This window comes from Agelaius phoeniceus, chromosome 4, assembly GCF_051311805.1.
Source record: "Agelaius phoeniceus isolate bAgePho1 chromosome 4, bAgePho1.hap1, whole genome shotgun sequence".
In the NCBI taxonomy this organism is placed as follows: Eukaryota; Metazoa; Chordata; class Aves; order Passeriformes; family Icteridae; genus Agelaius; species Agelaius phoeniceus.
In genome coordinates, this window is record NC_135268.1 from 33851442 (window position 1) to 33879072 (window position 27631).

The following is a 27631-nucleotide window of genomic DNA, read 5'->3' on the forward strand; positions in this document are numbered from 1 at the left end:
GTCAGAGTTCAACTCCTCCCAGCTCAGTGTCCTCTGGGTGTAGATGAGTAAGTCCCAACTCTAAAAGCAGCATTGACAGTGAAGCTGTCATTGCAGTAGTTTAAAATACATTGCGTGGTACAGCTTGCAACTTCCCAGACAGTTTTAATAATCTGCAATTACCCTAAATTTAACCAGACATTTTCTGGATCTTCCAGCGTCATCCACAGTAATGAAAAATATCAGAACTGTTTAACAGGAATGAAGTTCAATTTCAAAGGTGCAGAAATCTCAAGTATTTTCCTGTGGCTGGGAGCTGCAGCACGTAGAGCTGGCTAGTTGCCTTCAGTTGAAATCTGAACTTGAGGAATTCTGAAGTGTTTGGTTAGTTTGGTCATTAATTTCAGCACTTCTTCTGAATTAATTTCCTTTCTGGGGTAAAAGGAAAACTACTTAGAAACTTTGAGGGTGGCAGGGATTGGTTTTGCATGCCTGGTGTCAGACCTTTAGCACATGGGGCTGCAGAAGTTTGGATTTTGTGCAGACACGAAGAATGGGCGGGGGTTAGCACTAATTAAAATTAGTATGAGACTTTTAAATTGTGTGAGACTTTGTTCTTAAGCATTAGGTTTTGAAATGTTTAGAGATTTATCCCTACTGATTTACTTTCCCAGCATAAAAGAAGAAATGCAGCTGTATTTTTAGAGGTAGCATTGAGTGGCACAACTGTTTTGGATTCAGCAACTTTTTAAAAATAGCATGAATCAATACTAATTCAAGACACCAAAACACTTTTGTTTTGTCAGGACAAATGCTGCTGATATTCCAGGTCAAATCACACACTAAAAGAAGAATATCAGAGTAAAAGCATATAGTTTTAAAAAATGCCGCTCTTATTTTGTGGCTTTGCCTTCATTAGTATTAATTAATAATATTTCTTCAGATTTTTTCCTAAGAAACTGTAAAATACCAGTTAAGATTCTTCTCAACTCTATCATCATAATTGCTTGGGAGAGTAGCCGGTGGAGGGAAAAAAGGAGGAGTAAATGGAAAGATTGGCTCTAAGGAAAGGAATTGCTGTTTTTGCTGTTAAAACATCTTTCCTGCTTCTTGCAATATCTTGTTTTTCCTGCCTCTATAAACATAGAGGAGCTCTTTTACAGAGCTAAATGCCAAATGAAGTTAATGGTGGCACATCTAAAGACTTAGGAGATTCAAGAGCCAATATTAGGCTGTATTGTAAGCTTTGTGATCCTGTGCTTGGAGAACTAAGCAGATTTGGAAATGTACATGAACAGGAAATTGTTATAAGTCAGAAATGGATCTACTTTGTTTCCTTCTACCTGTGTGCACTATTTCTTATTAATAAAATTTGATACAGCCAGTGTTTTCTGACTTGCAGCATTCATTATGAAATACAGCATACAATTGCTTATACAAGTGAAAGCAATTTTGATACTTAATTTTTTTCTATTCTCCTGATATATAATTGCATATTAGTGAAGTTTGATTTGGATGTATATAAGATAATAGTATAGTAATAGTAATATAGTATATAATAATACATATGTATATGTATTATATAAGATTCCAGTGAAAATTTACAGGGGCTATAATGACCAGTATTTTTAAAGGACTTGGCAGTAGTGTTGTTCTGAGTATTCCAGCAATGTATTTATAATATTGATGAATTTTCAGGTTACACGGGTAGTATTGTTGTGGGTGAACAATCACTTCAATGATTTTGAAGGAGATCCTGCTATGACTCGATTTCTGGAAGAATTTGAGAACAATTTGGAGAGGGAGGTAAGAGTGAGGGTTTTTTTCTGACAACTTGGGATAACAGGGAATAGCCAGGCTGTTGTTATATATAACTTACTATGCTTTTCTCTTATAGAAAATGGGTGGACATTTGAGGCTGTTAAATATTGCTTGTGCTGCTAAAGCTAAACGAAGATTGATAACCTTAACAAAGCCATCTCGAGAAGCCCCTTTGCCTTTTATCTTGCTGGGAGGGTCAGAAAAGGGATTTGGAATCTTTGTTGACAGTGTAGATTTTGGTAGCAAAGCTACAGAAGCAGGCTTGAAACGTGGAGACCAGGTATGTAATTTTAAAATGTGTCTCTCCATTACCCCCTCCTTTTTTTTTGTTTCCTTTCTCTTCACTACATGAACATTTTTCAAACTTGTTTGAATTTTAGATATTGGAAGTGAATGGTCAAAACTTTGAAAACATTCAGTTGACAAAAGCCATGGAAATCCTTAGAAATAACACTCATCTGTCTATCACTGTGAAAACCAATTTATTTGGTAAGTTTGTCTGCATTGTTCATTCTAGTTTTGATAGAGATCTAAATTTTTTTTAATAGTTTAAAATAGTTTTGTTTGAAACTCTTTTGTACTGGAGAGAATAGAAAAAGGAAACATGAAGGTCCTGAAGTACCTAAGGTTCATAATTGCAAAGAAAAATTTCTGAGTAGGGATTTACATGAAGTGACTTCCCTCTCACAAGTGTAAGTTTCTGGATTAAGAGGAGCTGTTTTGACCATGTAGCTCAAACTTTAAAAACCTGCTTGTATATATAATGTTTAGTTCTCTCTTAAGAAAGAAGCCTTTTCAGGCATTGCAGCTGATCAGTGGTCTTATCCTGTCTGCTGAATTTACTTGTAGTTTTTCAGCCCACTCTAAGTTTAACAAGCTCAAGACTATTACAACCTTTCCTGACAGCTAAGTGAAAAGATTCTTGCTACCCTCTGTATTTGTTGTCTACATATTTCCCTCTAACAAGTACTAAAGTACACATGGAAGAGTCTTCAAGCAGCTCAGGACCCCAATTAGCATCATAAGTAGTGAATAGATTGGGGTTTGGTTTGGTTTTTTACCACTGGGTACTTGGATTACTTACACAATTTAGTGATGTGTTCCTTGAGTATCTCCTTCAGGATCGGGTTCTTCATCACAAGTAAGTAGGGCAGAATATCACCACAGCACATCACTGCACTAACTGAAGATTTAGTTTGCCTATGTTATCTCCAGAAGTCATTGGCCAAAAAGTCTTAAAACTCTTTGTTTCCTTGGGACTTTTTTTTTTTTTTTTGCTTTGCAGTAATTATTCTAATATTTCAGTTGTTTCTAATAATTAGAGACATTTCTTGATATATTTGGACATGCTTTTTTAGCCAGATGTTCTTGTTTCTCTGTGTTAAGTTCTGTAGCTATCCTCCTCACACTGGGTGTTTGAATTTCATGTGTTGCTTTACTCTGTAAAAGATTAAACCCCATTTCTTCCTTGCTTCAGAAGTGTTTTTCTAATTTTTTTCCTATCTTGTGTCTCCAGTGTAAATAATGAAATCAGATTATAGTACAGTCCCAGAGCAGTTATTTTCTGTGTATTGCATGCAGAGTTTCTTCTCCAAAAATCCTAAAAGCAGTTTCCTTTTTTCAACAGCATCTTCTTATCTTTACCTAATTTCTCTCTCCAGCATCTAAGTCCTATTCAACAGTACAGTTATTGGCTGGGTTTACTCTCCTCCACTTCAGTGTCTTACTTCAAGCTTTTGAAGTCTCTTGGTAATTTGTTGTACCTCTAGATATGAGAGAATATTAAGGACAGAATTAATAAAAAACAGTAAAACATAGCCCCTAATACTCATCCTTAGTTAGTTGCCATTGTTGCTATGTTTTTCTACAATTCCTTAGTTTTAATTATCACTTTTTATTTATTATTACAAATCAAGTCATCAAAGGATTTTTCCATTTTTGTATGGAGAGTTCCTCTTTAACACTCAGAATACATGACTTGCTCTCCAGTTCAGTTTTGTATGATTTATTTAAATGTATTGGGGTTTTTTTGAGGCTTGAAGTTGCAGTAGAAGAACTAATTTACAAATTTATCAGATATTTCTGCCTCAGAGATGACTCTTTGCTAGGGAGCTGAGGGACAATGGGAGGTTTTTTTTGGTATTTCTGGCAGATGGATACAACAGCCCTGTCAAACATCCAAGGTGTCTCAGTAGTCTCCTGCTTTATTTTCCTTATGGCTTTGTTGCTGTTTTCCTTTTTTGATGCTGTTGCTAATAATTTCTTGTCCATCTGAAAGCTTTTGTTGCTGCCTCTATGTTAAAAACTTCCTTCTCATTTTTCTTTTTCTATCTCAGTCTTCTCTAATGTGCTCTTTTATACATGCTGCTATTCTGCAGAAGCCTTTGTCCTTAGACTAAAAAGTCAAATTCCTTCTGTTGATACCATCCGTGTAACCATGTGGGCACCTGTGTATTTCTCTTCTAGGCTGGGCCAATTAACTGTTTTTCTGATTCATACTACAGAAAATGAATGTTATTTTTAAGAGCAAAAATGTTTTTGAAGTCTTATACCTAAATTAATTTAATGCTGAAATTGACTGAATAGCCGAATTTATTTTTTTTTAATGATTAATATTGAACTGGTCTGGTGCACAGAGCTTTCTTTTACATTTTTGTCCTTTTTCTTACCTCCCTTTTTCTGTCTTGTGCAGTTTTTAAAGAACTCTTAACAAGGTTGTCAGAGGAAAAAAGAAATGGTGCTCCCCACCTGCCTAAAATTGGTGATATTAAAAAGGCGAGTCGTTATTCCATCCCTGACCTTGCTGTTGATGTGGAGCAGGTAATAGGATTAGAAAAAGTGAATAAGAAAAGTAAAGCCAACACAGTTGGGGGAAGAAATAAGTTAAAGAAGATACTTGACAAGACTCGAATCAGCATTCTGCCTCAGAAACCATACAAGTGAGTTTAATTCCTCCTAAATATTTCCTTTGCATTAAATTATAAGAATTCCTAATGAACTTATAATTTGTGATACTTTTTTATTTATTAATACAAATCATGTTTATATCTGAAAAAATATCAGAAAAAGCCATTCTGAATGTTTGAACAAGCGTAGACTGCTAACAGTGCAGCTCCTGACATCAATTTAGATGTATTTTGTTTCTTATAGATCAAGTAATGACCAAATACTTCTTTATGTCATTTTCCTTTTTCTTTTAAGAGGACTGTTAACTAAAATTATTTCAGAATAATTCTGCAAGCAGGTTACTTGCTAAGGGTTGGTATGAGCTAAGATTTCAATGTATCCACATTCCAGTGGTGTATAAGAATTTTTATGTACTGCTGTAAGGAATGTGAGGTTAAAATTTTAACTTGGGTTCTTTGATAGAATTGTGTGTGGTTTTTTAGTTTATTTTTTTTAATGAAAGCAAAATATGCTATCTGATAGCTTTTATTCTATAAACACATTTTAGAAATAGAGTTCTGAAAATTGCTGGCAACAATAGAAGAGTGAATTTTATATGGTATTATGGGAACCTGGTTTTTGGCCAAGGCAAATGGTATTGATGGGGGGAAAACGAATGGTAGAGGGTAGTTGTGTGATCAGTTTTCTCTTGCATTTTTCTTTCCTGTGTCCCACTAAGGAATAAACTATTATGTGTAAATGAAAAAAAAAGACACTTGTGCTGAAAATGCCGGGCTTTTTTCCCTGCCATTACTTAAAAAGTTTGCTTAACTGATGTTAGATATTGCCTACCAAATGAAAACTATTCTGAAAATTATATATAGAATTTTAGTAATAATTTATTAAATTAATATAGACTGTTATACACAAATAATGGCTGTTTCTTGAATTGATGGCAGTACCTTTCCAATAGAGGAGAATCTGTAAATCCTCTGTTTGTGTTGTTTGTCTTTAGCATGTTTTCCTTTATTTAACTGGTCTTGCATGTGTGTTTCTCTGATGAGCTGTGCATACTTAGGTCTTTCTGCATTGGTCACTATGGTTCATAGCATTTGCATAAAATTTTCATGTTGATTTTTTTTTTTCCCTTTATGTACGTTCATTTTTATACTTTTTCTGTGCAGGGACCTCTTTGGGTAAGATTCAGAAAAACTTGACCTATTTTATTTTCTTTTGCTAGCTCTGTTTATGTGTTATATATAGCAGTTTGTCTGCAAAGCCTGTTGACATTCAGTTGTTTTTGTCTGCAGAGTTTCTGCATAGAGATCTGTAGCTATAGAGTTTAGTGTTTGTGCTTTTCTTTCCCCTATCGTGTAAAAGCATCAATCTCATTCTTCCTTTTAATTACTGGTGTTGAATATATTAAGGGACTTCACCTAGTTTCACATTTTTGCATATAAGAAAATCAAGAGTGGTGAGAAAGCTGATTTACTCTTTAGTTAAAGTAGGCATTTAAAGACTTCACGACTCAGCTGGCTTGGGAGGTGAAACTGCTCACTGTTTTTTGAGTTTGAAGACTGCAGAAGGCTCCAGTGCCTTGAGGATGTAGCCAGACAAAACCAATCTTTAAACTAGAATGAGGTCAGTCTTAGAGGGAGCTTGTCTGCTTCATGAGACATTAAATCAGTATACCAAAGATGAATCAGTTTGAGCAGGACTTTCTTCAGTCCTGCTGTTTAGTTCAATAAGGTTAAATAACTTCCCAAACTGAGCAAACAGCACCGTTTCCTCTGCACCTACAGGGAAATCTTCTCTTCAGTGTCTGTGAGACATCTCTTGGGTTACAGGTACAATCTCCACTGGAGCTCTTTGCTTACTTTTCTGACCCAGAGTGATTTTGTGGTCTGTAGGCTCAATTGGTCCAAAAAAGGATTAAACACAATTCCCACCTCCCTCTCTGGTAAAGTTCTGCCTGGTCCATAGAGCAGCATCCCAGACACAGCAGCAGCCCCTGTCTCTTTCCTCTCTGCAGCCCTGCAGTGGGGTGCACAGGATTTTGTGTTCTGAGGGAAGCAGCATTCAGATACTTCTGTCATTTCATTATCCCTTCTACCCTGTTTGTCATTCAACAGGAAAGTTATTTCTTAGTTGATGTTAGTGTCTCCCTGCATGGCAGATGCATACAGAAAGCAATATAAATGCTGCTTCCTTAAAACCACAATCTTCTTTCATTGGCATAATAAAAATATTTTACCTAACAGTAGATCTTCATGGGACCTGGATTTTTTTAATGTTGCCCTTTTTATCTGATATTTCTAGACTTCATTACTTGTTTGCATAGGTTAGAACTCAGATTTTAATTTAAGTTTAAAAAATAGAGTAGACTGAGTGTAAAGTAAATGATTTCCAATTTCTTATATGAATACTTAAACTCAAGCACAATTTTAAACACTTTTTTTGCTTCTAAACCTAACATTTTCAGAGTTGATCCACTTTACTGAAGCTGCCTCAGTCATAACATATAGGATAGGTATAAGATTATATAAACTGGCAAACTGCAAAAAGAATGCATAATGCAAGTGAAACTAGTAATATAAGATTCACACTGTCTTAATTTGATTTGAATTTGGAGAAAATACTGTTGTTGGCAGTATTTATGAAATCTGGTGTATAGTAGTTTAGAACCACCAGAAAACATTTTGAGGTACTAGGGCTGCAGGGTTTTTTGTTTGCTTTCTTTTTTTTAAATATGGAGTGGTTCCTGCTTGAAGGACCTGATATTGATTGCTGGCAACTCTTTTGATTGATTGTAATGAAAGACTTACTTGCTTGTGGCTTAGCAGGAGGGTGCTGTGGGCTGAGTAGGTTATCACTGCTTGTCACAGTATTTTGTGCTTGATGTGGAAGTACAAAAATACAAATGTTCAGATTCACCTTAACTTCTGATTAAGAGAGAATCCTATATCTGTTTCCAATGGACTTGAGTGTTTCTGTCACTCTCATGGCTTGAGATTTACAATTCATAGAAGTGTTCTGGTAATACAGAGTTATCTGTATTTTAGAAGGAAGACAGTGAGAAAACCCAAACACAACACAGAGAGATACCATGCATTGCCTTCTCAAAAGCACTTGTGTCTATGTCATTAAAAATGTGTCTTTAGTGCTCAGATACTGTTCTAGCTTTCCAGACTACTGTTCAATTCATAGCACTTAAAGAAGTGGTACAAGGGTGCACGGTGTAGAGTTAGTCATCAGTAAGCACAAAAGGATATTGCTGCTGTAACAGCTATCAGGGTAATTATCTAGCTTTTATTACTTCTGTTTAGGTTTTCCAAGGATGGATAGAGACAAAGGCTTAAGTGCCCAACATTAGGGTACAAGTGGTGATTTGTGTTGCATCATTTAATTTACTAGACTGGCTTAGTTGTAACGTTTGCAATGAAGTCTAAATTCTGATTTATGCTTTATTCAAATGTGTAGATACAGATTTAGACGTGCTTGGCTTTTAGAGAGGTCTTGCCTATACTTGCTACATTTTTAATGTTTTTCACTTTCTATAATGACTGCTATTCAACATTTTACACCCTATGAGTATTTTATTAAGGGTTTTGATCTGTATATTTAGAGAAGTTCAATGGCTGTCTCCAGCTTTACATCTTGTGGCTGGTGTTCTGCTTCACGTTATTATGAACTCAAAAGCAATAAGCAAATCAGTGCCTACATGATGATAGCTCTGTCTCTGATCCATCTAGCACTACTGATCTCCTGTGGGACCCTGCCTTACACAATTTAATGGATAAAACACTTCACCTTCATCACAGAATAGTTTATTTACAGCTGCCAGGTACTTGGAGAGGATACCTATAGCACCCGAGTGTGGCTGTTTAGCTTAGCCTTACCTAGTGTCATTTCAGTCACACAGAGTGGAGAGAAACTCAGAGAAGTGATACAGGGTGGGAAAAGCAAATGATCTCAAATGATCCTCTCTCATCTGTCTGTTGACAGATCTTATATAGTATGATTACAATACATCACAAATATAGTTGCAAATCCTGTCTGTGATGGGATCAAAAATCTGTGAAGTCCAGGCCTGAAAAGAGCACTGAGGGGACAGCAGTATTACTCAAAGTTTGGGTGATGGGTTGGTGCAAGAATGATGAGGTGTGTACCACCTTTTGAACAAACATATTGGCCAAAATCATTAAAAAATGAGCCTGGCAACTCCTCAGAGCTTAGTGGTGACGATCTTCTGGCAGTGTGAGCAGGCAAATCAAGTCACTCTGAGTGGACTGTTCACAGAGCAAGTCCTGTTGTCTGGAGAACTTTGACTTCTAAATAGCAATTGCTGTATCAACAGTTGAAAGTATGAAAATGTAGCACTAGAGACATCACTGCATCCCTCTAGTATAGCCAATCTCTGAATGTCTGTAAGTCCTGATTTTTTTTCTTTCTGGATGCAGTGACATTGGAATTGGCCAGTCTCAGGATGACAGCATTGTAGGACTGAGGCAAACAAAGCACATTCCTCCTGCTTTACCTGTCAGTGGAACCCTGTCATCCAGTAACCCCGACCTGCTGCAGTCTCATCACCGCATCTTAGACTTTAACACTACTCCAGGTAAGGAGCCTTTTCTTATTGTAGTTCTTGACCTTTTAATTTCCTTTCATAGTTCAGGTTTGGGGTTTTTTTTGTGTGTGGATTTGTAGTCTGAAGAGGCATGTGAGTTTTTATTAACTGTTTGCTGTCATACACAAATTAGCCACATATTCATGAGTGAGGATTTATTCCATTTGCTATAATATACTTTACCTACATATAACAGATGTCTGTTTTTCATGTATGCTGTATACAGAGTGCTTCTTACTGCTTGAGTATTCTTGGTCAGTAATAATCTGTTTTGCTTGGTATTTTATAATTTGCCTTGGTGGATCATTGTTTTCAAGACTGCAATATTTTCAAATGGCATAGCAGATCATTAGCTCATAGTAAAGGGAAAGCACATTCGGCTGAGACACAAGACATGTATTTCGGTTTTTTTCTGAACAGACTTATATAATTTGTACTACATTTGTAAGGGACAGAGTTTCAAAGTTTCTTGTTAGTCACCTTGCCCTACAGCTGTATGCCAGATTCTTTGAATATAAAATCCCTTTCTGAAATAGATAAAAAATGAACACATTTAGAGAGGATCAAAGCACAGGAGTGAATGAGGGAGAAATAGGGGGAGACTATGAGAAACTTGAGAGCCTTATCTTATAAAAATGGTTTAGCTGGAGCTCCTGGTAGGGTTGGGATTTGGGCTCTTATCTGGCTGCAGGAAGGTTCTTAGTGGGAAACCTTTCCTGAGTTAAGTATCCAAGTCTTTGCTATTAAAATATAGCTTCTGGAGCAGGATATAGTGATGGTAGCTCAGCAGACACTTGGTTATTTTAGCCTAATCTTTAGAGAATTACCTAAAAGTAAAACTGAAAATTCAGTTCCTTCCTAAGACTGAGGGGTTTCAAACATTACCTGAAGGATTAGCTAAAGGGATGGTGCTTAAATATCAGCCTACACACTGGCCAATCATTGTGCTTGAAACTGTGATATTGAACATTACTCCAAGTCAGGTGTTTTAGGGCTAGAGGAGATTGCAAGGAGGTGGTTTGTGATTTTTCCCCCAGTGCCTAAGATTGATCCTGAGAGACTTGGAAAGTGGATAGTTTTTTGTATTTTCTCCAGTGACTAGTGTCCGACACCTTGAAGCTATTCTTTATCAGTAAGAGCGTGGTTTTTCATCAGGACTTTTACTATAAATGGGAAATGGATGAAAATTCCTTTCTCTACCTTGCCACTTACCTAGACCTGACAGTTTTAGGTAATTAAAGTGCTAATGCTAAGTGCAGCAAGTGGCCAACTTCCAGAGCTGTGGGTATTGCTGACTCAAGCAGCTCAGAAAAACTTCCATGAGGCCCAAGACCTTTCAGTGTTACAGATGGAGTTCAGAAAAGCTTAATAAATGAATAAGGTTCAACTGTTTGCATTTTGCATTGAGGGAAGGAGATCAATATGATGTAATGCCATCACTCCAAGGCTTTAACAGTTTTTCTTTGTCTTTGTAGAAAAAATGTATTTCTTCCTCATTAAAAAAATTTTTTTTTTTTTTTTGTTTGGGTCAGTTTTGTTTGGGTGGTTTTTTTTTTTTTTTTGGTTAAAATTTGCCTGAATGTCCACACACTGAATATTTTGACAGTAATTCTAAGGCAATTTTTCTTTTCCTGAGTGGAAAGGAAGGAAAAGGGGGCTTGAAATGAAAATCATAAACCTTAAGGACTTTAGAGATGGCTACATTGTATATAGAAGTGTTGAATTATATCTCTATATATTTCAAGACTTGAAAAAATTAAAGCCTGCAGTTTTAATTCCTTTTACTACCTTGGTCTAAATTAAAGAAGGAAATGGAGGCAGCTTGCAAGAAATTGAATGCACTGGAGGAGAAAGAGAAATGGGTAGAGCAGCTGTCCTTTGAGGCTACGAGAAATATCCCTCAGGATAAAAAATAAAACAACTTGCTCCTTTTAGAAGAGTAGTCTTTGAGGAGAAAGTGTGAACAGCTTGAAATCTGCAAGGAGTCATTTTAGTTTCCCTTCTGATTGGATCAGGCTGTCTCAAATATACTTTTAAAGGTTTATTTTTAAATGTTCAATAGCACTTTGATTTCTCTTTTCTTGTGCTGCCTTTGCTATTTGATTGGAAGTCAAAATAATAGAGTAATGATGAACTGCCAGTCACTGGTATTTTTTCTTTCCCCTCACAATCTTTCTGAAGGAATAGATTCCTATCACACAGCATTGCATTCTTCAGCCTGCCACTCCAGTTTCCCTTTTTGAAAACCAGTGAAGGGGGGTGATTACAATTCTCTTCAAGTGTTTTATTTAAAAATTAGTGGGCTGAATTACTTGCTACCATTGCTATAGCTGCAATCATTTCACTTGCTGGCAGTCTATGTGTTCTGTGTAGAGCTTTTCCTCACAGCTCTGATAGGTGGGCAGCCTGAGAAATTGGGTGCTAAAATGCAGTGCAAAGATGGGACTCCTCTATTTGCTGTCCTCTGCATTTCTTCATATTGATTTCAGTGACCCAGCAGAGCAGGTTATTTTCTTGTTGCACAAAACACTTTATTTCTAGGGACTGTTAAACAATTTCTCACCTTGGTATTGTTTACAGTAGCTTCTCAACTTCACAGCATTTCTTTGGCAAATATTTCTGTAACAGCAAGAGACAGCAAGATCTGGAGAAGGGTCTGGTTTTGAACAACATCTCCAAAAGCCTGTGTCTTTGGCATCTGCCTTCCTCCAGATGTCAAAAAATGTAGAAAATATTTCAGAAAATATTCTGCTCTGTATCCTTCTTCAGCTAATTACTGAAGGAAGATGGGTCAGTGTAGAGTTGGTGATAAAAGGCAAAATTGGCTTGCTTGTTGTGAAGTATTTGTGCATTTGACTCAAATGCTTAGGAAGGGCTAAAAGCTGGCCTGTAATGATATCCTTTATGTGTAACTGATGATATAATCAGACAGTGTTAGTGTGTTTTAGTATTAGTGCTTCTCAAGCTGCCAAAAACTATTGTGAGTTTCAAAGTTACAGGCTCAGTTGCATGAAATTTGAAAAATAATATATTTAAGCCTAAAAAGCCTTTGTGGCATGTAAATGAACTCTTATCAGAGAGATTCATCTTAATGCTTTCCAAATTATTATTTTGGAAACATGCAAGAGCAGTGGGGAGGTGTTCAGTTCTGTTCATTTGTCACAAGATTTCTGCTGCTGAATAGATCTTTCTGTAGTAACTTGAATACATGTTATGCACATTCAGGTCTTGTCAAAAAATCCTCTAGTTCTACTAAAGTGAATGTTTTCACTTAGCAGGTTTTTTTTCCACTATTTTTTCATTATAGTAATTTCAGAAGCCTTCATTTAGATGGCTTCTTGTTATTATATGTTTTCTTGCTTGTATGACTGCTTTAATATAACAAAATTAATTATTTTTATGAAGAAACGTATTTAAGAAAAATGAGTAGATGTCATGCCTCACAAAACTAGAAAAGCTTATTTCTATCAGAGGGAAGAAATTAAATTATTTGAAATACTTGTCAGTTAAAAATACCTGAGGTTAAAAAACCCAATGATGGATACCTGTATAATTTCATTTATCTTTTTTTTTATCCTAATAATACAGTGATAACTACCAAAATTCAGTGGATCAATGGGTTTGGATTTCAATATATTCATGCTCATTAGTTTGTCTGTCCAAACGTTGAAAATTATAATATTTTGTATTATTTATAGCCTAACTAGCTTCTTTTCCTGGATGTTTATAGAACTAGTTTTTACTGAAGATATTCTTTATCAGTAAGAGCCTAGCTTTTCATCAGGACTTTTACTGAAGTAAAAACTGATAACACTAATAATTAAACTCCATGTGACTTGCTCGTTCTTATACCATTGAGTTTTTATTTTTCTTTGCTTACTAAATTGCATGACTTGCTTGTAATTTTTTTCCAGAATTACCAGACCAAGTTCTGCGGGTTTTCAAGGCAGACCAGCAAAGTCGCTACATAATGATCAGCAAGGACACCACAGCAAAGGAAGTGGTCATCCAGGCCATCAGGGAGTTTGCTCTGACTGCAACCCCTGATGCCTACTCACTGTGTGAGGTCTCTGTCACACCTGAGGGTGTCATCAAGCAGAGGAGGCTCCCTGACCAGCTCTCCAAGCTTGCTGACAGGATACAGCTGAGTGGCAGGTAAGATGGAGACTGAGCTAAAGCTGACGATGCCACTTTATCAAGTCAAAATCTTGTTAAAGAGTGTTACTTAATTATTTAATGTTCTGTTTCTTTGCAACACATTGATGCTTATGCAACATCTCATTAATACCTAGGCCTGGTGAAGTTCATTTTCTTCTCAGATTCCAACAGAATCATTGCTGTAACTCTCAGCATTAATCTGGGTATACTATATCTATATTATATCTTTTTCTGAATTTTGTTTTTTACAGGTATTACCTGAAGAACAACATGGAAACAGAAACTCTTTGTTCAGATGAAGATGCCCAAGAGTTATTAAGGGAAAGCCAAATTTCCCTACTACAGCTCAGTACTGTTGAGGTGGCTACCCAACTCTCCATGAGGAACTTTGAGCTGTTCCGTAATATCGAACCCACCGAATACATAGATGACTTGTTTAAACTCAAATCAAAAACAGGTTGCACTAATCTAAAAAGGTTTGAAGAGGTGATAAATCAAGAAACCTTCTGGGTGGCTTCTGAGATTCTGAGAGAAACCAACCAGCTGAAAAGGATGAAGATCATTAAGCATTTCATTAAGATAGCGCTACACTGCAGAGAATGCAAGAACTTCAACTCAATGTTTGCCATCATTAGGTACTGCCCTCTAATAATTTTACTTCTAAGTAAAAAGCAAAGTCTTACTTACTTTAGTCTTAAAAAAAAGTACTTAATAGAGTAAACCAGTTTATACTGCTAACATCAACAGTCTGCTTGGCAATTTGCTAAGGAGGGCATTTTCTGCAATTTGAAATGTTTGCTGAAATATTGTTTGAAATGCTACTGTTACGTAATTGCTGCTCATGATAGTGTGGCAAGGTGAACATGGCACTAGAGAAACTAATGCATTTATTTAAGGACAAAGATCAAAAGAAACAACAGGAAAACCACACAATTGTTGCAAATGAATGAGCTAATTTCCCCAAAGCAGCTCATTTTTGTCTTACTGCCCAATACCTTAAATTCATTCAGCCATAATATGTTGCATTTTGTTTTCTTTGTATCAGCAGTTTCTTTCATGGAAATCTGAAAATAATCAATGACAGACTGTGATGCCCTAATATAGTCTGTAAATAAAGATCTTGTAATAAGAATTTTAAAATGTACTGAAAATCTCAGAAAACTTTTCTTAGTTTTGGAATGAGAAGGGAGGGAGGGAGAAAACTCTAATGTCTGTGTTTATACACTTACTTTAAAACCCAAACAAAAACAAACAATCCCCCTATATTGTCTCTCATGAAAAAGCTCATGTTGAGGTAAACTGACAGTGTTATCACTGTCTTTGACACAAGGTCTTGTCATCATCTTGACATTCAGTCAACAGATTGAATGTGACACTTTTACTGTGAGTAGGAAAAAAATGAGTAGGTTTGAATACTATTCAGCAAATAAGGCAAGTTCCAAAGTCAAGGATCCATGCTGATGATCAGTCAGCATCTCTGAGACATCAAAATATTGAGATTTTGTTCAGCTATTTCAGCCAATCTCAAGGAGAAATATAAGCACCTCTCTGCTAGGAAAAACTTGAGTGAAGGAAAGATTCTAGGTATCAGACTTTCCCACCAGGTAGAAATTAACAGCAAGGCAGTCAATGTCATTATAGTGGAAAAAGGGGGTTTGTACCAGCTACAGCTTGTGGTATAGAGAATTTTACAAAATTTCATCCTGAAAGAACAAAGTCAGAAGGATTATTGCAGAAAGAAGGTGGGTTGGTGTGCTGTCACCACCTGAACATCATCATGTAGGTGGAAGATGGTTTTTCTGCCAGTTTGTTAATCTGGAAATAAGTGATCATCCTGAGGTACTTAGATTATGATAGTCTTAACTCAAACTCAGACACTGTTCTTAAGTAACAAATACATATCCTCTTTAAGGTTTAATTACTCATCCAAGTGTAACTTTTTTCTGTTTATGGTTGCATCATGAAGATATCTCCAGTTTTTATAGCTTTTATAAAAATGATCTTCTGTAATATATGCTGGTAAAAAGAATTATTTTAATTTCTGTTATTTTATTGATACTGCTGTGCTTATGTATTCTGGCTATGTGGCATTTCTACCATACAAAATTTAAAATGGTCTTCTCTAGGACTTTTTGTTTCTTTCTCTTGTTCTTCTAACTTCTTTGCACTTCTTTTGTTTCAAGTGGCCTGAATTTGGCACCAGTTGCAAGGCTCCGAACTACTTGGGAGAAGCTTCCAAGCAAGTATGAAAAACTATTTCAAGATCTACAGGACTTGTTTGATCCATCTAGGAATATGGCAAAATATCGTAACGTCCTTAACAGCCAAAACCTACAGCCCCCTATTATCCCCCTGTTTCCTGTCATCAAAAAAGACCTTACATTCCTTCATGAAGGTAAAGGCAGAAGTATATCACCTTTTACTAGCTAAGGAAAAGCAACTTTCCTGCCTGATCACTGATGTTGTTGGTTGTAGGAAATGATTCTAAAGTGGAGGGCCTGGTGAATTTTGAGAAGCTGCGGATGATTGCGAAGGAGATACGCCATGTGGGTCGCATGGCGTCCGTGAACATGGATCCTGCTCTCATGTTTAGAACAAGGTAAGTGTGTTGTACCAGGCAGAGCTTTCCCCAGCTGGGGGAAGGCTGGGTGGCAGCAAGAGGGACTTTTATGTGCCCCTTCTGTTGGAGCAGTATGAATTTTTTGTGTTAGCAATTGCCCAGCATGACGTGGTGGTCTAAAACTGGAGAAACCATTACATTTTGTGGTTACTGATACTCTAAAATGTTTCTTACTATTCCGTATTTGATGGTCACGTCATAAAAATGAGATTTTATCTGTGGGAGGGAGAGAAACTGTCCTGAAAACATATTAGTATATTAGTCTAGTTGAAATATCAATGGGTGTCAGCCTTATAATTTGGATTTAGTAGAAGTGGTAATGTATCTGAAGCAGTGTCAGCTACTTGTGTTAGAAGACCTGGAGTGAATGCTGTTTGGCTTCATATTTGACAAGCTTATTGCATACTCTTTTTTCTTAATTTAAGCTAGAAGAGTTTGTAATATCTGATTGTATGCCCAAGTCAAGGCTCTTTTTAATGTTTGTGGGCTTCCAGAACTGCTTGTCCTGAGGTCTGGTCTTTTTCTTTCTGAGCTTGTGATCTTTCTCTGTCTCTTCTTAAACCCATGCTTTATTCTTCCTGGCTCTCACTTGCAGGAAGAAGAAATGGAGAAGTTTGGGGTAAGTGGTTGGAGACAACACACGCAGACATTCATTCTTCCTTTACCATTTGCATTTTTTCCTACTTGCTCTTTAATTTTCTGGTGCTTTGACATTTTTTTCTTTTGTAACCCTTTTTTACTGACAATACATTTGATTTGAGATTAAAACACAGAAGCTGTAAATTATTTTTAAGTGGTCATAGGTAGAAGTGGAGTGTTTTTTCCCACCTCTAGTTTAAATTGCTGAAGGAAGAGACTTTTTGTCAAAATGAAATTACAAAATGACAAGGTTGCAACAGCTGAAAATAGCTGTTAATTTCCTTATATCTATTAAACAATTATCACAATCAACTTCAAAAGTTGAAACTTAGAGTATCTGCTTGACTAACTTACTTTCATATTACAATTAGCCATCATTTTTACCTTAACAATTCAGGATCAATGCATAGCGTTCATATAGATATACATAAATGTGCATGACATTTATTTCATCATGAACTAGCCAATCATTTTATTTCACAAAATTCTCTTCAGTCTTGCAAGCTACCAAGAAGTTCTATTCTGTAAAACTGAGCTGTACATTTTGTATACAGTCTGATTTAAAACTCAGAGGGCTTTCAAAATGTATTTATATGTATTTGAATTTAAACCTCACCTATAGTCTTCTGTCAGCACTGCCTCACTGCATGAGCTTTTCCTAATGCTCCAGTCCTCTCAGTAGATGGCTTATGTGAGAGAACTACCTTGAATGCTTTTCTAGACGTGTGAAGTGTTATTGCCTAGCTGGAGCAAAATAGGTTAAAATATCTGTGCCATTAAAAGATTTCCTGGCCCTCATCTTTCTATCTGTTATAGCTGTTTGACTTACTGGAATGAGGCATGTAAGCTTTGACATAGACTGACATTCATGCAGTCCCTTGCATGTTTCACGTTTATCGGGCGATATCATGTTGGACTAAGTCATACCTTTGCTCTCTTTCCTCCCTCCTCTGCCCCCCTTACTCCAGGTCTCTCAGCCAGGGCAGTGCCAATGCAGCTGTGCTGGATGTTGCACAAGCAGGGGGGCATAAAAAGCGGGTCCGTCGCAGCTCCTTTCTTAATGCTAAAAAGCTCTATGAAGATGCTCAGATGGCACGGAAAGTGAAGCAGTATCTCTCAAACTTGGATCTGGAAATGGATGAAGAGAGCCTTCAGACACTCTCTCTGCAGTGTGAGCCAGCCACAAACACATGTGAGCATTGTCATTTGTTGGGGATTTCAAGAAAACTGTTCAATATAACTCTGTTTCTAGTTCAGGGAATCAATTGGGAACAGTAACTAGACAATAAAGTTGAAAATTATTTATCTAGTCATTTTCAAGTACTAAACATCTATGAATCCTAAGGAAATAATCTGTGGATTAACAGGATAGAGACATAGTATACATACAGGTGATAAGGCTTTAAGATGATGTCACAATGAAGTGCACAATGGTTTTTAGATTTGTATGTACAGAGGGTACAGAGGAGTCAAAAGTTCTTCTATATTTCTGATATACTGAGGCTATTAGTGTGAATAACAATATGGTTATTCTGAGAGAGTAGGGGATTTTCTTATGTCCAGGTGTTTCAGAGATACCTGGAGGGCTATACCTGGGGCAGCAGAGGGGAAACTTATCCTGGATATCCATTTCGCTTTGATTTTAAGAAATGTTGTATGTTGTGCCCTTCCTGTCCTGCAGGGTAGCAAAAAGAAGTAATTATATGTCTGCTCTGAATCAGTTGTAGTCCTTATGATAGCCCAGTATAACTTCTGGTCATATTTTTTGTAACAGTGGTTATTTATCAGAGCTTTATTTTGAGAAAGAAAACATTCATTGATAATTGATAATGTACATATTTTAAATGGAGTTACATATCCCTCTCTTTTCCTCTTCATCTTTTCTGTCGAAAGATATCATGCTGTATTAATTGGACAAGTATTTCAGCATCTTTTAATTGTTAATCAGAGGGCTTTGCACTGCTCAGACTAAAACACCACTGTGTCCATGGCTGGCAGTCATTCAATGTTTTGTCCCCTTTCTTGCAAAGTGCCGAAGAACACAGGAGACAAGCGATCTGGGAAATCTGAAACGTCACCAGTGGCTCCCCGGGCAGGCATCCAGCAGAAAGTGCAGCAGCAGCACAAAGTAAACCAAGCACTGCAGGTCCCAGCCGTGTCTCTCTACCCCTCTCGCAAGAAGGTGCCAGTCAAAGACCTCCCACCATTTGGTAGGTGGAGCAAGGAGAATTTGGTGTAATTTTCTGACGTTTGTTTGCCTAAGTTGGGAAGACATTTTTAATCAAATAAGGTCCTGACTTCCATTTCTGGTAGTATGATAGGCAGGTTATATCTGTTCATGTGGTGTCTGGGCATAGTTCTTCAGAAATGGAAAGAAATCTAGGGAAAGCATCCAGTCAATTTAATCAGTGTAAGTATTTACCCATTGCTAGCAGCTGGAAAGAATAAATGTTTATCACTGTTTGCCTTGGGATCTTGCCTTAACTTTTCTAGAGGAAGTAGGGACCTGGACTTCTTGAGATGCCTCAGAAGTTTTGGTATCTCTTCACAAGTTAGATTTTTAAGGTGCAATTGAGGCCTGCTTGAATTGGCAGTACTGTTAGAAATGTGGGTCTGAACTTTCACATTGACAATTGTTCCTTTGGCTTCTACTCCCTTCTGCTTTTTTATTGTTGTTACACAGTTGTTGTTGCCTCCACATTCTACAGAAAGGCACCAGACTGTAGGAACTTCTTCTGATTTCCAAATCTGTGTCCCAACAGGTGTACAAAACATATATGCACTATTAATGAACTCTTTTAATCACAAGTATGGTAATACTGTTCCCATAATCCCTAGGAAGTATATGTAGCATAACTGGCCTTTACTTTTTCATGATGGTTATTGCACAAGAGCTTAATTCCGATGTCACTCTTTATTGGTTTTCTTCATGCACTGCTTAGGCTGCAAGAAAGCATCAGAAGCAGCAAAATGAGCAAGAAACAATTCAATATTCATCTAGATCTTGTTGATTTTACCATTAAATTTTAATTTTAAAAGGACTTTGAAGCTTCATAAACTGCAATTTTTTGCTCATAGTGGCAAAGTTTCTGAAAACTGACTAGGTTAGGATGATCAGGCAGCTGTGAATTATTGATAGCAGGATTGTGATCCAACAGATCAAAGATAAAAGTCCATGAATGCTTGGAAATAACCTCTACCACAAACATTGGCAAGACTGTCAGAGAAACTCTGTCTTCACTTATAAGGCTGTCCCAGGGTGTATCTTTGAGGGGAGGGGAAGAGAAAGATGAATAATTGTGGTCTGGGAAAAGCTATTCCTGATGTCCTAGATCTTTACATCATGCATCATCTTCAGGATGTTTTTACTCTGTAGTTTCCCAAAATAAGCTGGTGCAGAGATAGTTCTCAAAAATGAGAGAGAGAAAGGCAGCTGCAGGATGGCCTTGTTTCATAAGCCTAATCCTTATTAATTTTCTTTCCCACTTCCTTTGACCTTCTAGGCTACTCTGAATAGAAAAGAAACAGGAGAGCAGTTTAAGTTCTTACTATATAAATCTTCACTAACCAGTGAGATGAGTGTGTGTCTGTATTTAAGCTAATTTTAGTTCAAGTTTCTCACTAACCATTCCTATGCATATCCTCAATTATATGTTGAGACAGTATTCTGCAACATCAAATCTTCATGTTTTCTCTGGCAAAGTATTTATCTTAAGTGGCCAGAATGAAAGGTCATCTGCACTAATATGCAGAAATAAAGCACTATATTTTAAACAGGAATATGTTTTAACATTTTGCTTCATTTAAGCTGGTGTCAGGAACTCAGCAATATACAGGAAAAATATGTAGCTTTTTCTTCCTGAGGGGTGTCTGCTCTGTAAGTGCATTGTGAAATATAACTGTGTATTTATACTGGACTTAACATCTGCCTACTTTAATTCTTACCTGAAGGCATTAACTCCCCACAAGCTTTAAAGAAAATCCTTTCACTATCGGAAGAAGGAAGTTTGGATCGTCACAAGAAACAATCTGAAGACGCTGTCTCAAGTGCGTCTTCGCAGCTCTCTTCTCCTCCTACTTCACCACAGAGCTCTCCAAGGAAAGGTAGTAGATGTTCAGTATTTCTAATCCTGTTTCTTGAAGCTCATGGACTTTGGAAGCTTCTGAGAGAGAATTTGGATACTCAATTCTGCTGCTCCTATTTTTGTCACGTAAGGCCAGCAAGAGGGCAGAAAATGTGGTGCAGAGTGGCATATATGAAAGGTAGCTGTAAACCTGATTTCAAGGGTACCTGAAAGCCCTCTGGTGATCAAAAGCCAGAAAAGATAGCTTGGTATGATACAGGATTTGATGAAGCAGATCACTCTGACTGCAGCTGCTTCTGACAAAAAAATATTCCAATGATGAGTGTTTCCTGCCTTCAGTGGAGGGGTGTGCAGGTTGAAACTTAAAATCTTTGTGCAGCATTGACCACACTGGTCTATCAGAGGAATTATTTGCTGTGTCATGCATCTGAATGGGATGTGACCTACTTATGACAGAAAGGCTTAAGGTATTTGGAATTCAAATCAGAATATTTAGTATCGTAATTTATATTTTATACTACAGAATATTTTAATAGCAGCCTGATTATTTAAACCATGTGTATGAATTTTTGAGGAATGGTATTATACATTGAAGCTTTCTTGATCCAGATCTTTTTAAGTAATTTCACAGAGTTATTTTTAAAGGGAATTTAGGAAAAAAAACTATTTTCTTGTTTGTTTTCATGGTAGTTGTAGTTCTGGCTATGAATTTACAAAATACAGGAGGCATTGTCCTGTAATTTAAACATACTTCCACACTTTGGAAATATAATAGGCTAGATGTATTGCATGTAACTTCTAAGTTGTTCTCTTTTCAGGATAGCATAGAAGTTTAGTTTAAAGTTACATAATAGAGCATTATGGTAAAATATACATTTTTGGGGACTGAAAATATACATTCAGGGACTGAAGTGACTTCTATTGAAGTGTTATTTACTAAGGAGAGAGGGAGGAGGATAATATGTAGAGGATATATCACCTTGAGCTGTCATCATTATTTCTCCCAAATACTACATTAGCAAAGAGTGAACTTATATAAATATGGTCAGGCCTATGCATTTTTTGAAAAAGGAATTGGAATTCTGTACTTGACTCACAGTGTGAACAGCACTTTATTTCCTCAAAAAGCAAATCATAAACGTGATTTAAAAAAACATCCTTGGTTTGATGGTTACATGAAGCTAATGATATGTTCTTTCAGATAAGAATGACAGCATTAATTTCCTGCATTAGTTCTCAGCAAGTGAATTGGGGTAGATCAGTTGAAGTAATTCTGCCACTTAGGATTAGAGTGAAAGCAAAATATGAAAACTGTGGTGACTTGTGAATGTGTTTAATGATCTTTAACTTAGCTGACAAGAACATTCAGCACAATTTGTTTAATACTGAAAGAAAAGCTGAATTTGCTTCTATGACATGATTTGCAGATTTTATCTCAGTCAGGCCATGTCAGTGCTACCTACCTCCAAATTTCACCATAATTCTGGTAATATGGAATTTGGAATTAATTAGTGAGCCAAATATCACAAAAAAAAACTTGAAAACCTGCCCCTCTCTCAGCTAAGATATGTAATAAGCAGTCAGCCCAAACATCTGGTCTTCATCTATCATCTCTGTAGTGTAGCTTTGCAGAATAAAAAGACTGTATGGGAGGGTCTCTGGGATTACTTTAAGCAGTAATCTCAACCAGAGATCTCTTCCCTTCCAGTCTTGGAGACAGTGTTTATGCACAGGCAGATTTTGAGAAGTAATATTTCATAATGTGAGGATATGATGATGAATTTGAAAAGAATTTAGAAGAGGAGAGCAGTTGGTTTGTAAATGAGTAGTACATGTTCCCACAATCCTGTATCTGATTAAGATACCAAAGACAGTGTCAAACAGTTTTGCTGTGTATCTTTATCTTTTGCAGTGCTGTGTAAGTGTAATGGTAGCTTTGTTTTAGTGCTAGTTTTTTTGCAGTATTGCCAGTGGCCTGACAAGAATTGAGCAGGCATCTTGGAGAGTCTGATTAATGCCATGTTCTCTTTGCAGGCTACACTTTGGCTCCAAGCAGCACTGTGGATAACTTCTCAGATTCTGGTCACAGTGAAATTTCTTCCAGATCTAGTATTGTCAGCAATTCCTCTTTTGACTCTATGCCAGTCCCCCTGCATGATGAGAGGAGACAGAGGCATTCTGTCAGCATTGTGGAGACAAATCTTGGTGTGGGAAGGATTGATAGAAGAATCATGATTGAACCAGATCAATACAGCTTAGGGTAAGAATTTTATTTGTGCTTACTTACATTATGCTTTCATATCGTGTGTATGTGGAGTGTATATTTGTCCATGTATCTCTCAAATATTTTTTCTCCTCTGCTCTTAAAAAACTACTACTTCAGTGCTTCATTTTGTGATAATGCTCCATTCCTGCCAAGAAAAGGTTTTGTACTCCTGAGTGAGTGATGAGGTCTAAGCAACAGGACTTCACCTCAGTAGATGTTAGTATCTGAGCATTTCAGCGGTGCCGTAGGTTATCCACTTTGTGGCAGAATAGTATCCTAGCCTGCTTTCTCCATGGGAAATTAACTGAATTAGATGAGATATTCAAACAATTATTCAGAGCTAAACTGAGAACAGAAATAGCTAGCAATTTTCCAGTCTGCTTCATGGAAAAGTGCATATCTGTCTAACTCCAAAATATTTTACTCCAAATATCTCTTCTAGTCAACAATAATTGGAAGCTAAAATTCACATTACGCTGCTGGTTTTCTAGTAATTTTCTAGGTAATTAACTTCTGTAATGGTGGGGAAGCTAGTGCTGTGAGGAGTTCTCTAAATCTCTAGCAGTGAGCCTTGGTGTGAAAATAATTGGAGCTCTGGCTTCTGTTTAGTCTCCATCTACTTTTTTTTTTTTTGGGAGCTGTTATTTGGATGCTTCAGTCCTCTGAATGGTTTCTGGGGTTTTAATCCTGCAGGGTCTTTGAAGGGCAGACCTGTTCCAAAACTGTTGTACTTCAGCTTTGGGAATCTCAGGCTATGCAAACTCTTTATTCAGATGTCTTAAATATTTGGAAGAAGAGGGTTCTAGTCTGCATAGGAAGGTGCCCTGGAAGAGTAAGTCCCAGGAGCCTGGATATCTGCTAAGCAAAAGTGACACTTTGTTGGTTTTATCTGCTGCTGTGTAAGGGATCATGTCAGGCTCACTTAATCACTGAAAGGCTACAGAAAACATACTTGCTCTGTGAAGTAGCATGTGTTTCCAAAAATAAGGTTGTAATACATTTCCATTTGCAGAAAATGTTGAAAAGTTAGCTCTCACAGTTTCCTGAGCAGAATAAAAAAAATCCAAAATCTCAACCCGATTATCAGCCAGCTGCTGCTAAATTCTCTTTCTAGCTTTTGAACCATTTGCTCAGCATGACTGGAAAAGCAGTAGAACAACTCTGTCTGTTTCTCTGTATGTGTGTCTGTGTGGTTTGCCTGTCTTAAAGGGCTGTTGTGAAGTTAAAATTTTATCTTTTGAAATTACACCACTGAAGTGTAAGGCTTCAGCAAGTTATCTGTCCAATTTTGTTTGTTTGTTTGTGTTTGTTTTTGTTTTATTGAAAGAAAAGAGTTATATCCTCAAAATTGAATTAGCCATTCATGCAAACAATAAGTACTATCAAGTGCATCAAAATCTTCCATCATAGAATCATAGAATGGCTTGGGTGGAAAGGGACCTTTAAAATGTCATGAAGGTCACCTAGTCCAACCCCACACCATGTTTTGTTTTTCTTTGTTTCTTTGTGCGTCCTGTTCATGATTTCCAATTCCAACACTGGATTTTTTGTCCCCCTCATCAATGTGTATCCAGCTCATACGCACCGCTGTCAGAGACCAGAGGCCTGTATGCTGGAGCAACTGTACTTTCTTCTCCTAGTACAGAAGAGCTGTCACAGGACCAGGGGGACAGAGCTTCGCTCGACGCAGCTGACAGCGGCCGTGGGAGCTGGACTTCTTGCTCGAGTGGCTCTCATGACAACATCCAGACAATCCAGCACCAGAGGAGCTGGGAGACGCTGCCTTTTGGACACGCTCATTTTGATAGTTCAGGAGATGGGGTGGGACTGTGGGCCTCAGGCGGCCACATGGACCAGCTGATGTTCCCTGACCATGGCACAAAGTATGGCAGGCAAAGTCAAGGTAGGGAGGGCCTTGATCAAGCACAGTCCAGAGCGAGCTGGGCATCTTCCACAGGATACTGGGGAGAGGACTCCGAGGGTGATACAGGTACCATAAAGCGGAGGGGTGGGAAGGATGTTTCGATTGAAGCTGAAACCAGTAGCATAACGTCTGTACCAGCAGAGGAGACAAAGCCAGCTCCTGTCCCTGCCCACACAGCAGCAGCATCGAGTAGTACCAAGGGGCTTGTTGGTAAGTTAAGTTTCATTTGCCATGAAGTATTTTAATTCATTTGGTTAAGTTTTCTCATATTGTTCTGCATTTCTTTTGTCTGTTTTTCTTTTCTTTTTTTTTTTTTTTAATTTTTAAAGCAAAACTGAACATTTTGTAGTCTCAAATTTTTCCCTTTAACTAAGCATTTATTGCTAGGGAAAAGAAAATATCATTTATTGTTGATTCTCAGTTCTGGCAGTGCCTTTGTGTTTCAAAAGAGCCTGCCATACATCGAAAAACTAGTTCAGCTGCTGGGCAGTATTTTGAGAGGTTGATGTATTTAGATGTCAGTTCTGAAATTTGAATTTCTCATCACAGTAAGGCTCCATAAGGCTATATTTAGAAGTTTTAGTAAATGTGGCCTGATTTTTATAGAAGTGTTTTACTTTATACCTTTGTATGACTTGTCTGATAATTGTGAATATTCCTTACTTCTGAAATGGGATCCCTTTGTGCTTAAATGCCAACTGAAATGTTTCTTTGGACTGCTGAAACTGAAGAGGTTTCAAAGAAGTTAGAGCTGAAATACTATTCTGTGCATTCAATAATGGAAAGATCAGATAATGTATAAATTAGTATGAAGGTGTCTTTGGCAGAGCTTAACATTTTTATCATATTGTTCCTTCTATGCATCCTAATCTGTGGGCCATCCAATACCTCTGAATTTTTGCCTCTTTTCTTCCTTTCATTCCCCCTCACTTTGCCTTTTGTCAGGTTAACATGAAGAATATCTAAAAGCCATTTTTTGCTGACACAGCTGAATGTCTGCCAGATTGAGCTCATGCTGAGACCACTGTGATAAACAGCTTTTCCATTTTCTGCCTGAGTATCTTGCTTAGCAGTGGCCTTTTGCCTCAAAGCTTGGGTGCAGGTCTAAATCCCTGGGCTATCAAGAGGAAGAAGGTGAATGGGTTCATGCCAATCTCCAATTTTACTCTTTGATACCCTTAGTTTCCTCCAGAATGTGCAACAGGTGTGCTTCCAAACTTGCCTCTCAAGGCAATGCTTGCCAATACATAGACTTGAAAGAACATTAAAGACACCTGAAAATTCAAACCAACCCAATTCCATGCCCTTCACTACTATTAACTAACTGTCCTGCAAATGTAAATCTGTGTATCACTATCCCAGGAACCCTCTGGTGTACATAGTTCTTTTGTACTTAATTGATGTCTTGCAGTATTTCAATAGAATTTTTCTACAATGGAGTTTTTCTATAGAACTTCTTATTTTCAGAAATCTTTGAATAAAGTTTCTCAGAAATTTCTTCATGCTGCTTTGCTCAGTTAAACAGTTTGTCCAAGAAAAATACTTAGACTCTATTGGAAGATGTTTGGTTTTGTTGTAATACCAAGGATTTATTTTTAGTCTATAAAAACTTGCATCCAAGAAGCACCAGTCCATTTTAAGCTTGTACTGCCCTTTCAGTCAATTCATCCTGCCTGATGCAGGGTGGTGTTGTCATCAGCACTTATGCAAGAATATACAGTGTTTGACAAGCTGTGCCAAGTAAATTGCCTGTGTCAATGGTTTTTCCTGCTGTATGTGTAAGGTTTGTCATTAAAGTGGTCATATATTAAAAGGCTGGGCCCACAATAAGTGTTCAGTATCAAAGTCCCAGCTGACTTCTCCAAGTACTTTGAAACATAGACTCTTGCCTATCTGTTGTGTGTCCCGGCAGATGCTTAGGATTCTTAACTGATATTTTTTCCTTTACAGTTCTCTCTGAGAGGGCTTCTCAGTATGCCCTGAGTTAAGCCTTGTTCAGGTAAACAGTTGCATCTCAGTGATATCCACAGGCTAGGTGGTGGTCTTTCCATCTCCTAGGTAGAGTAATATTCAGTCATTTTTCTTATGGGAATACTTTCAACTTTGATTTTGCAGAGAATACAACCGTAGGGGCCGCAGCCAGCAGTGCATGCAAATAGTATAATGATGAAGCCCACTTCTCTTCCTGACCTCTTAGAGTTGTAGCTTATGCCTCATTAAGTAGTAAGATTTATAGGAAGAAAATAATGTATCAGATGTATTTCTTGTTTCCCCTCCAAGATGCTAAAAACAAAAGAGATGAGCTCTTGGATCCAAGTTTTTATAGACTAAAAATTTCATCCACCTCCAGAATTAAGTTAAACATGCATGTGGAGAGATGCCAAAATTCTTGATGTTTACTATTTCTGTGAACTCTTGAGTCTTTATTGCTTTGATCAATGTACATTTTATTGTATACAATTGATGGAACCGCTTCAGTTGTGAGGTTTGAACAAATTCCCCATGAAATTTGATGATTTTTGTTAGACTAATGCTTCACTGCTGGAAGAATAGCTATATCCTGTGTATGCTATATATTCTGTACTTTCTTGACTGATTTATTTTTCACAAGCTCCTTGTCTAGCAT

General features: G+C 37.2%; 1 protein-coding gene across 11 annotated transcripts in view; it reads left to right on the forward strand.

Annotated features, from left to right (window-relative positions):
* The window catches only part of RAPGEF2 (Rap guanine nucleotide exchange factor 2), a 184525-nt gene that overhangs the window by 153290 nt on the left and 3604 nt on the right, over positions 1-27631 (forward strand). For 9 of the 11 annotated variants that reach the window (XM_077177247.1, XM_077177249.1, XM_077177248.1 and 6 more), the window contains 15 exons: positions 1678-1785; positions 1877-2080; positions 2181-2289; positions 4493-4739; positions 9147-9304; positions 13228-13468; positions 13723-14106; positions 15655-15866; positions 15947-16070; positions 16687-16710; positions 17699-17922; positions 18761-18940; positions 20682-20834; positions 22850-23075; positions 24656-25215. In XM_077177247.1, coding sequence (XP_077033362.1) covers positions 1678-1785; positions 1877-2080; positions 2181-2289; positions 4493-4739; positions 9147-9304; positions 13228-13468; positions 13723-14106; positions 15655-15866; positions 15947-16070; positions 16687-16710; positions 17699-17922; positions 18761-18940; positions 20682-20834; positions 22850-23075; positions 24656-25215 — 3154 coding nt within the window. Of the gene's footprint in view, positions 1-1677; positions 1786-1876; positions 2081-2180; positions 2290-4492; positions 4740-9146; positions 9305-13227; positions 13469-13722; positions 14107-15654; positions 15867-15946; positions 16071-16686; positions 16711-17698; positions 17923-18760; positions 18941-20681; positions 20835-22849; positions 23076-24655; positions 25216-27631 lie in introns of those variants that run through there. The other 2 variants (XM_077177254.1, XM_077177250.1) reach the window with 2 other exon arrangements.